This window comes from Delphinapterus leucas, chromosome 2 (assembly GCF_059928025.1).
Source record: "Delphinapterus leucas isolate spDelLeu-1000000601 "Yukka" chromosome 2, BTC_Dleu_Yukka2, whole genome shotgun sequence".
Lineage (NCBI taxonomy): Eukaryota > Metazoa > Chordata > Mammalia > Artiodactyla > Monodontidae > Delphinapterus > Delphinapterus leucas.
This window is the reverse complement of record NC_143130.1, coordinates 131,367,499-131,378,967: the sequence shown is the minus strand read 5'-3', so window position 1 is coordinate 131,378,967 and position 11,469 is coordinate 131,367,499. Positions and strand designations below refer to the sequence as shown.

General features: G+C 39.8%; 1 protein-coding gene across 1 annotated transcript; it reads right to left on the bottom strand.

The window, feature by feature from the left end:
* Nucleotides 1–741: 741 nt before the first annotated feature.
* On the bottom strand, nucleotides 742–4,748 carry ARF6 (ARF GTPase 6). Its single transcript, XM_022570627.3, has 2 exons — nucleotides 4,625–4,748; nucleotides 742–4,526 (listed from the first exon to the last, which is right to left on the bottom strand). Exon 2 carries the CDS (start codon nucleotides 4,038–4,040, stop codon nucleotides 3,513–3,515), a length of 528 nt encoding a protein of 175 aa, XP_022426335.1. The 5' UTR covers nucleotides 4,041–4,526; nucleotides 4,625–4,748; the 3' UTR covers nucleotides 742–3,512.
* Nucleotides 4,749–11,469: the final 6,721 nt, after the last annotated feature.

Below are 11,469 nucleotides of genomic sequence, written 5' to 3'. Positions count from 1 at the left end.
TCCACCACCATTCAGATTATGGCTACTATATTTCTAAATTATATTAAAACATAAGAACTCACTAAAGTGTAAAATATCTTCTGCTATCTCTGGTAAATTGATACTTGATAGCCATTAACAACATTAATGTGGGAGTTAAATCACACTAGAGATCACACTAAGATATTCTAAAATCAAACTACAAAAATTGCTAATACAAGAAGGGGGGCCTACAAGGAAAGGAACTGTGTTAAAAAACCCCTTTATCCAACAAGTTATTCTTCATCTACTATTTTATTTTCTAAATGGCTACAATTCTGCCATTCTTATCAGACAAGCAACCTTGGTTTCTGAAAGACAAACTTTCTAAAATCCAAAAGTCAATTGTCAAGGGTTAAGACTACTCCGTAGGCCAATTCTTTAGAGACATAGTTCTGTTCTAAAAACTCGAAGGTTGTGATTTCTGAAAAAACAGCATAATAAAAACTGCTATAGAACTTTCATTTTTTAAAAATTTCCAACTGCTTTTGTGTCCTAAGTTATCATAAAATCAGATTAAATTTGGTGGAACTAAATCAGGGCAAAACCTCCTATATAGCCAGGATTATAAGAACCAAACAGATTCTCTTTTTTCTTCATATAAAAGCTAGGTGACTCCCAAACTAAGTTACTTTATACCATATATCCCTGGAGAATAACATGGCCCAACACACCACACGTCCCACTTAACCTAGTTCAAACGAGTAACGTAACGTGAGAAACTGCACTGTGTAATTCCTTTATTTTCTGCATATTAGTGCTTTACCAACACTACAACCATAAAGAACACAATTCCAAGTACTGTACTTTTTAGTTTGGGGAGATCACAGTCTACAGACTCATTTACTTATATTAGACAAGATTAACCTCATTGAAAACTTACTTCAGTTTATAAATTCACATAAAATACAGAAATTGATGCAATTAAACAAAAACTTCAGGATCTTATTTCTTAACTTCTTAGATTGTAACTTTTTTTGCAGGCTATAATTACCTGCCCCATGATCATCAGTGGTTATGATTTAATTTAACTACATCAATTATCAACCTTTTATATCCTTAAAGAAAATGTAAGTGAAAATTACAATTTCTTAGCAAAAGATTTAAGGTTTTCCAAATTTCAAATATTTGCTTTCCCTCCTCCCCCAACCTTCAGTAAAGACATTTCAAATAAACTAAAAATAACCACATCTCACCTGCAACATTCCACAGCAATCACTTGATGTATAAAATTTTAACTATGCCCCCAGTTATTTTAAGACAAACAAAAAATGGCTGCCTACCAATCTGTCTGTCACAAGTTAGAAATACTACATTTAAGAATTAACATGAGGGTTTCAAGTTTCCTCCAGTTTAGGCATTTATACCTTTGTGCTTGTCGCTTCAGGATGTTACTATAACATTGATATTTATATAACCCATGTTTATGTACCTTAATATGTAATCGTTTAAAACACTAGTAATTAAATTTATGATGGAGCTATGGGAATTTTAAAAGCAACTAAAATGTTCATAGACGTGTGTCAGCTTCATTTCTAGAGATACTTCTACTAAAGTGAAACTGAGCACTTTATACTTTAGTTGCATTTGAATTCAAAAATCCCTCTGCACCATTAGGAGCCTACAACATAGCACCTCTTCTCATCTGCCTTAAGTAAAATGTTTGTCAAGAGTTTTACTTTGAAGAGTTAACTTTCTATAGCCTTATACTTCTCATACATCTTTGGTAAAAGCTCCATTATACAATATGGCCAAAGCATGAAGGACCAATACTGTCCAATCATATACCATGATATCCCATTCAATTTTAGTTTTCAGACACCCTCATAAACAAAACCCCCTCCACCTTTTCCTGTATACTGCCTTTGCAGTCTACATTTCTGAATTCCCTAAGTTTAATTCCTTGAGGATCTCTAAAATGAATCCTTAAGGCTATATAAGAACCAGATGCTGCTACACAATTCTGTATCAAGCATTAACATTTGGTTCAAAGTATTATCATAGTGGTCTCAATAATCTAGTTACTGGTCCTAACCAGCTAAGCAAGTAATCTTGTTAGGATCTGGATATCACCAGTGAGCACACTGCTTACCCTTGAAGAAAAGTAAGTTTACATTCATTGTCATCTGTAGGTTCTTCCTCTGCATCCTACTTCCCCTTTTGTCATTCCTCAAGTCTACACATCATTCATTCATCACATTTCCTTCCTCAAAGGAGATAGTGTATTATTGAACCAACAGGATATCTGACTATTAGCATGAGTTAATCAAACAGAATACCTTTTTCATAAAACATCTTTTCCAGTGTTCTAATTAATGGAGATATGGATCACTCATCTATTAAAAAAAAAAAAAGACTTATATCTTCAGCTTAATCAATTGCTGTAATGTGGAAACACGAATTTTTTTTTCCAGCTAGGTAAAAGGTGCATGTAATTTGAACTGTTAAATGCTTTATTCATGAATAAACATTCTAGTAATTTAAAAACTATTGGTCTTAGACATTTGAAACATGGTAAAAGTATATATTCCAGTTTTGCCCAAAAGTCACTTAAAATATCTACAAATATTTCATCTGTGTGTGGCATACACCATTATTGCTCCATTTTCTGGAAAAGTCTATTTTTAAAGTTAAAAAAGGGAAAACACAGCAAAGTTGCTAACTTTGCAGTGAAAAAAAAAAAAAATCTGTGTCCTTGACAGGTTACATTTTCATAGTTTTATGCAGTGTAAGTTAGCTATGTAACGGGGAACTTGAGTTTTATCCTTACTCATGCATGATGTATGTTTCAGAACTTAAGAGTTGAAATTTCAAAGAACTTCTTACATTACCTGTTTAACACAGTGATGTGCAACTGAAACATATTACAATGATATTACTCATTATTTGCCACCGTGGGCTGTTTACTATACTGGTCTTAGATATAAAAGGTCACATTTGAATTTACTAAGTTAAAGTCAGAACTCATAAGGGAGGGGAAAAAGGCCTTAAATATAAAAGACAAACGGCAGTTTGATTAAGCAATAATTTTCAGTTTACTAGATGAAACAGACTTGCAACACAGTCTGCATGAATGCAAAATAAGCCATCTACAGCAAGTGATAAGGAAACTGGGCAAAAAGGAAAAAAGCATACATTGGAAAAGAAGATTCTCTCGAAATAAAAAAATCAAACCATTATTATAAAGGAATTTACCAAGAACTGCTATATTTCCCCCATCCCATTTGCTGGAAGTCAGCAAGAGCATCTAGCACTTTGTGTTCATGTCAAAAAAGTCAGATCAGAGCATCCTAATGCAAAGCAAAGAAAAAAAAAAAAGAAAACAAAACAAAAAAGAAAACCCCTAACCCCCTCCCCCAAACCGCAGAACGGTAACTCCAGAGTTCAAATTCAAAGAAGAGAAAGTGGCAACTGAAAGAGGTGATGGTGGCGATAATCCTATGAATGGGTTTTTGATTTCTCTCCTTCCGGGGGATGGGCAGAGAAGAGGCTCATTAGGATTTGTAGTTAGAGGTTAACCATGTGAGCCCCTCATAGAGTCCGTCCCCCGAGGTGGCACAGGAGGGCTGCACATACCAGTTCCTGTCCCGAATCCGGGTCAGGCCCAGTTTCTCCTGGATCTCGTGGGGTTTCATGGCATCGGGCAGGTCCTGCTTGTTGGCGAAGATGAGGATTATGGCGTCCCTCATCTCCCGGTCATTGATAATGCGGTGCAGCTCCTGGCGGGCCTCGTCGATGCGGTCGCGGTCGGCGCAGTCCACTACGAAGATCAGACCCTGGGTCCCGGTGTAGTAATGCCGCCAGAGCGGCCGGATCTTGTCCTGGCCGCCCACATCCCACACGTTGAACTTGACGTTTTTGTAAGTCACGGTCTCCACGTTGAAACCCACGGTAGGGATGGTGGTCACCGACTGGCCCAGCTTCAACTTGTACAGGATGGTTGTCTTGCCGGCTGCGTCCAGGCCCAACATGAGGATCCGCATTTCCTTGTTTCCGAAGATCTTAGATAGCACCTTCCCCATCGCGTCGGAGGAGCCGGGGCCGGGGGCATTCAGGTGTCCCGGGTCCCCTCCGCCAACAACGCCGCCGCCGCCGCGAAACCGAAACGGAGCCTCCCAATCGCGAGGGCGCCCGTGCGGCCTGCGTGGGAGTCGCCTCCTCGGGGGAGAGGCCCGGACCCGTCGCTCACTCGGGCATCCCCCACCGCACAACTTGATTCCTCCAGTTGCCGCGGCCGCCGGGACGCTGAGTCTGCGCCGGGAGAGCCGCCGCCCTGCTGAGGCGCGGCCCGGCCCGGAACTGCCCTTCCCCCCGCAGGCGCCGCGCGAGCGCCGCCGCGGTTCCCGCTCCTCCGCCTTCTCCTCGCTCCGCCGCGGGAGACTGCGGCCTTTCGGCCCGGCTCCCGGTCCGCGAGCACCACGCTCACCAGCGACCCAGGCCACCCGAGAGGCAGCGCGGCTCCGGCGCCCCGTCAGGTCATTGATCCTCGCGGGAACTCGGTGCGCTGCCTGCAGACAGAGACAGGGAGAAGTAAGTTACTGCTAGAGCCCCAGAGGAGAGTGGAGACCGAGGGGGCCCGCCTTGCCAGCTCAGCCCAGTAGGTTACCTCCAGCCGCCGCCCCGAGCGCGGGCTCCCTCCGGCCTCCACCGCCTCCTCCCAGCTCTGCCGCCGCCGCCGCCGCCGCCGCCGGAAAAGGCGCCGAGGAAACCGCCTCACTTCCCCTCCCGACCACGCAGGCGCAGCAGAGGCCGCCCGTTCGGACAAGAGCGACCTCTATAAAGAGAGCCTCCCGCGCTCTAAGCGTCGGGGCGCCACGCGCGGAGGGGCGGGGCTACGGCGGCTCAGAGGGCTCGCAGGTGCGGCCAGTCCCCACCCCCGCGAATCTCGGACTCTCACCCGCGGCCACCTGTCGCTGCTCTAGCGTCTTGTCCACTCTCTGCATTCCTCTTCCGCAGTCTCTCCTCCTCCGCCCCCATTCAAACCAGAAGAGCCGATCCACTGCGGAGCTCCACGGTGTGGGGCCCGCGGACCGCCCGCTCCCCTGACGAACGCCTCCCCTGTGCTGCTTCCAGGCCTGTTCTCGGACCCCGGTGCCCGCCAGATGCTCCGCGAGTTCCCTCCAGCTCGCCCCAGCCTTCGTGTGCCCTCAGTCTCACAGGGAAGCCCTAGCCGCTGTTTTTACCTTTCCCCCAGCCTTCTTTGGCTTCCCTTTATCCCTCGTGCTCTGTGCGTTTCCTGAAAGACACGTGGGAGGCTAGTGGTTCGCGTGGAATCTGCCAGTCAGTGCGGCGCTCTTACTGGGTTTGGGTTTGCTCTGAAGCCCGTCTTTGGGACATTGGAGCCCTATCTTACACATCTCGTCAGGACCAGTCCACGTTTCTTAAAAATTACAGTATTATCAAAAGTTCCCGTGCCTTGCCGCTTTTTCAACTTTTTAGAAGGTGGTCATTTTTAATATTTAAATGTCATCTCCTTTTAGTGTGATTAGTAGTAGCTTCTCACCCAGCCACTCATTCTTAACTTTAAGAAGCCTCGACGATATAATCTTAGTGTAGGATTTAGAATCAGAAAGACTGACTACTTCTGTCGCCTGGATTTGGACATTTAACCTTACTGAGTTACCTCCTGTGTAAACTGAGTGTAACACTGACCTTTCTGTCCGCAAACCCCATTTGATGGTTAAATAATGTTTGTAGAAAGCTTCAACCTTTTTGTATCGAATGGTTAGTGGTAAAGTTAGACGTAAAGTTCAAAAAAGGTGAAAGCTTGAAATGTAAATAAACCAAAGGGAGGAAAAACAGGAAAACAGTGTGTGTGTTTTTTTTAAGAAGATGCTGTAATAACATAAGGTAGCATACTTTTTATGTCACAATGTAAGAAAGTTCGATAATGGTAGATTGGTTAAATGATAACCTTACAAGCTTCAGCCTGAAGTAAATTTACTTAAGTTATTAATATTCTGGCAATGATTTAATTTACTTACCATCTGCCTTAATACGTATGCCCTATCTTAAAACTGAAAGAAGGATTTGGAGTCAGAAGATTGGGGTTCAGAGTGTTACCCCTCCGTTTTATAGCTGTGAATCCTTCCAGTCCTTGTAAACTTCACTTTTTTATCTGTTGAACGAGATGAAGAATATCATCTCGAATGAAAATTGTCACTATTTATTGATTGTTGTCATAAACACTGTACTAAATTACTTTAAATATTTTACTTTAATCTGCGCAGCAACCATGTGAGGTAGCTTTGAGTGTTAGTGGAAACTGAGGGTCAAAGAGGTTGAGTAATTTTTTGAAAGTCACAGAGTTGAGATTAAATGGTGAATCTACAGCTGATCCTCTTAACCCCCAAATTATGCTCTCTCCCTGAGTACTTCACACAGTTGTTCGGAAGCTCGATTATGGTACCGTTGACTCTTGAACAACACGGGTTTGAACTGCACAGATCCACTTATACTTGGCTTTTTTTCAATAAATATGTACTACGTTATTACACAGTCCGGGTTGGATGAAACCACGGATGTGGAACCTGGGATATGGGGGACCAACTAAGAAGTTATCCTCAGAATCTGGACTACATTGAGGTGAGCCCCCCAACTCCCCTATTGTTCAAGGGTCCACTGTATTTCTTAAAATGCTTAATAACTATAAATAAAGTGCTATAATAATTACTATTATATTTGAGGAAGGAATTTTTTTATATGTGGCAGTGAGTACTGTATTTTGCTTCATTCCAACATAATAGTTTTCTCAGAGCAGATTCCAATTTTTCCAACTAGATGGAAGATTGATTTGCTGGACTTGGATTTATTTTTCAGTGAAAGGTGTGATATAATTAAAAATAGAAGCAACTTGAAGCACTAGCATCTACCTGGCACTGACACTGTGCTAGGGCTGAAAAAGTTCATTTTTGAAAGCCAGCTTCCATTTATCTTCTAGCAGAATTCATGGAGGCAGAGACTTTGCCTTGTCCACATAATGTCCCCAGTGACAGCATGTAGGTATGAGGAATTGTCATTATTTGAATGAATGATTACCTCTTATACCACAGATGAGACAAAACAAAAAAGGAAAGGCACATACTATTTTATCTGCAGTTTGCAATAATAGGTTAATCAAGATTTTCATACAGTGGCATATCTTATAGTGGCTCTTCATACAATAGATTATTTTTAAGTAATGATCATAAAACAAATAATAATGGCCAGAATATAAATACAGTGAAAAATTTTAACTTTGTATATATACAAAATTTTTTAAACAGTGCATTTCAATAAAACCAAACTATCTGCAAAAAGTAACAATTTAGGGGACTACTAAATCATACCACTGCTGAAATATTTTGTTTTCTTGACACTTTCTTGAAGCAATTAACAATTCAAAAAGTAAATTTCAATTCTAAAAATATTACTGTCATTCAGTGACATTTTACAAATAAACAAAAATTTCGTTTATGAAACAAAGTATTAGATTTCTCAGTTTGCATTCTGTTTCACTGTTTTAAGTTATAGACACAGATGAAACTCCAAAGACTAACTGCTGTAGAAAAATGGATCTCTGCTTTGTAACTCAAAGCCTGCAAATAAAGAGATTTCTCCAGCTTGCTTTCAAACCAGGCTTCCCTTTTAGAAAACACCATTTCATAATTTCTAATCTGTTCAAACAGCCACATATGTTTATTATAATCCTGACTAAAACACTATCTTATAAGAATAATATTTACTTTCATCAAATGACTTAGCTTTCCACTTTAAGATGAAATAAATGTCTTCCTTAACAATAGCACCCCGTGCTATTTACCCCCTGTTTCTGAATTCCTATAGCTTTTTAAAAATCACTCACTCTGTATGACTCTGTCATATATTTCTTTCCATCCCACGCAGGGCCAGGGAAATTCTGACCACACAGTGAGGGTGGGAACCAAAATGATAGTTCACTCCTTCCTCTCCCTATGTCAGCTGAGGAACCACTTTCTAGTTCTTCCTCTTTAACCAGAAAAAAAACTGATATCCCAATCAAAACCTTGATAATTACTTTAGTTATGCCTGAGTATGAAGACTTCATCTCATTTTCAGCAATATTAAAAGTGGAAAAGATAGAACTAAAAACAAAAGTTTGAATTACAGTTGATATTTTAGCAAATTGTTTAATAGTTATGGCTTCAGACCATAAAAATAAACACTGGGGCAACATAGTCTGGTGGCACAAGTGAATAGAAAAAGCTAAATTACATCCTTAACTTACTCCCAATACTTCTTGACTTAGGTTTAACTTGGGTAATTTGTTCATCCTCATTGATCATCAATTTCCCTGTTCCTGCCATAGAGAAATCTCTCTTAATTGATTAGGGCAGTATATGTTATTCTCCTTTTCAGTTGAAGGAGCTGAGGCACTGAGAGGGTAAGCAACTTTCTTAAGGTCTATAAACGGTACAGAGGAGATTTGAATTAACACTTCTTTGATCCAAGTCTGGTGTTCTTTTCTCTATTGTGTGAACTCTGGAAGCTGGACTCGATCAATGGTTTTCAGCTCTGGCTGCACATTAAAATCAGCTGGGGCATTTTTAGACTATAAATTATTGAGCCCACCCCAGGTTAATTAAGTCAAAATATCTGTGATCGAGGTTCTACCCCCCAGTATTTTTTTAAGGCTCCCTGAGTGATTCTAATATATAGCTAAGATTGAGAAGCACTGAACTAATTGCTAACTTCCCTTCACATCAAAAAATTCTATGAATTCTGAGCTTTACTTATTTTCTTATTCCTCATCCCCAAGATGTATACCCACACACACAAAGTTTTGCATAGTATAGTGCAAAAACTTTAACCACAATAATCGATTATAAGTTACCAAGGCATTAGACCTGTCAGACAAAGGCATAAATGTTTCTAAATTCTTGCAAAGAAAAGTGTTTTGAAAATATACTATAATTATAGCTAAATTTATTGAATTATTAATAGAGCCCCATCAACTAGTCAACACCATTAAATGAAGAGAAAGTAAGACATTAAGTGAAGAGAAAGTAAGACAAGACACTTGGCAACCATAGGATGATCAAAGTCATAAGCTCTAGACTAAAACTTGTCTGTGGATACGTCCCACTTGGCTGCCCAATATGCAAACACTTCTATTTGACTGAATCACAATTTAGGTAGAAGGAAAGATGAAGGGGGGCAAATAGATATTCCTTTTCCTATTTCCCTGGTAGCTAGGGTTTGGGTAAGTGAACTGGGTTCAACCAATTAAGTAATCAATGTCCTAGTCCAGGCTTTGAATTTTGAGAGATTCAAAATTCCACAGTTGCTGGGACAAGTGTTCAGAGTGACTGAGTCCAGCAGCATGGTGGCAGATATCCAATGGCAGAAGTGCCAATGACAACAAGTGTCACAGTGAAAACACTAGCAGGACATGTCTAAAGCCATCAATTCTATGACATAGTCCTAGCAGTGCCTTTTCTACCCTGTCTCTACAGCCTTCCTGACAATTCTGGGGGCCCTCTTGATACATTTCCAATAAAATTATTTTCTGCTCAAGTTAATCAGGGTCAGTTTTTCTTGACTGTGAATAAGAACCCTGAATAATACACATTTTAATTGAAAGAATTCAAAATAAAACCTTTTACCAACATTGTACGAATTGAACATCTGATTGTGTTAGTAATTTTCCCATTAGATGGTCATTTGAAAATAGAGTCATACACGTAAAATTATAGAATCATCATGATTTCTAATCTGTTAAAATTATGTTCCTTCTCATGGAAGTTTATGAATGTGTTGTTTTCAAATCAACCATTTGAATCAGTAAAATTGTTGGAGTGAGAAACATTCATATCCTGGAACTATTCATAACATCCCCTGTTATGAAGAAGCATATAATCTCAGAAATTTAATTTTCAATATCAGAAGAGTGTTTTTAAGCTAAAGCAGGATTATTACTTTGGCCTAAACTGACAGTTAGTTTACAATATTGATTCTCTGAAAAAGACTTTTGTTTAGAACAGAGAGGCTAAATCGTTTAGACTGCTTAATTGACTGAATACTCCAAACCTTGTAATTAAGTAATAACACAACAGTGCGTGCGGTGTGTGCGGTAACATTTGTTGGGCCCTGTGCTATCAGTTATGCAGCTATGTTGTTATTGTACAATAACATACTGTATAGCAGTGTGTTGGTGCACAGTGTGCCCTTGAGGAAGACATTCAAGGGACACCAAAGATCTGAGGGCTAAAAATCCTTGTCCTGTCTTTATAGTCATTCCAGCTTTAAATTTCCTAATTTATAGGTTTTGTCTTTTGCTTTGTCTTGTTTCGTTTCTGTTTTTGTTTTCCCTCATTCTTAGAGATACAGGAAGAAAACAGCATATAAGCAAAACAGTGACCCCTAATTGGTGAATGCATCACAATGGTACTAAACAAGTAGATTTACTAATTTTAAGGCATCATGCAGTTTTAGCTCTGTGTATTACTCCTTGCCTCTAGCATGGGATTTTGCATTTGATCTGCCTTAGTTTCTGACTTGCTGGTTAGAGATTCAGCTTCCCAAGGAGATGCTCCATATGGCTAGGTTGGTGGTAAAAGAAAAGTGGAAGAACTTTCCATGTTACAGAATCCAGAGAAAAGAATCAGTATTTCAAATCTCAAGAAACAGTTGGTAAGTCAGTAAATTTAAAACTGTTTATAGATTAGAAACCAAATAATTAAATGGTTTTAAATGCCACATAGTGCTGTTTCAAAGAGAGAATAAATGAATGAATGAAAAAGTGAGTAGGAAAGAAGAAGAAAGGAAGGAAGATAGAAAGAAAAAAGGAAGGGAGATAGGGAGGAAGGAAGGAAAAAAGAAGAGGATTGTATTGAAAAGCAGAACTTGGCAATGTTGTAAACTGATACCCTAACCTAATCCAAAACCCAGTTTTGGGCTGAAAGGAAGAATTCCTTAGAAAAGCATAACCAGGTAGATTTATATGAGATTTCCTCCTCCATAACCTTTTCTTTTTTTAATGTTGCTTTATGTGCACCAAGAATAAACAGTGGAACAGTTTTTGCTATTCAGTACCTTTGGACCATCAGTATATTATTGTCTGTAGTTGCTCCTACTCTAATATACAGTTCTGAACACAATGACCAAGATTTATGAGTGTGGAAATGGTTGTAAAATCCTAGGTAAATGTTACACTATAACCAGTTTAACAATGGCTTAGCTGGGCAAAATTTATGAGTTTGTTTCCATTTTAAGCAAGAAAGATTTATATTCCAAAAGGCTTAGAAAGACACCTCCTGGATTATATGTCCACAAATAATAGTTAAATAACATAAGTCTGCTGAGCTAAAGACTGGCTTCAAGGGTAACATGACAATTTAATAAACTAGGGTCAATGGTGCTGTGACTCTCTCGGGTGAACTAGGGTGACAGTTCCTGTGCTCTCTTCACCATGGGAAAACCTGCTACCCTGTG

Excerpts from the sequence above, each read along its gene's own strand:
- ARF6 (XM_022570627.3), bottom strand. The coding sequence starts at position 4,040 with ATGGGGAAGGTGCTATCTAAGATCTTCGGAAACAAGGAAATGCGGATC.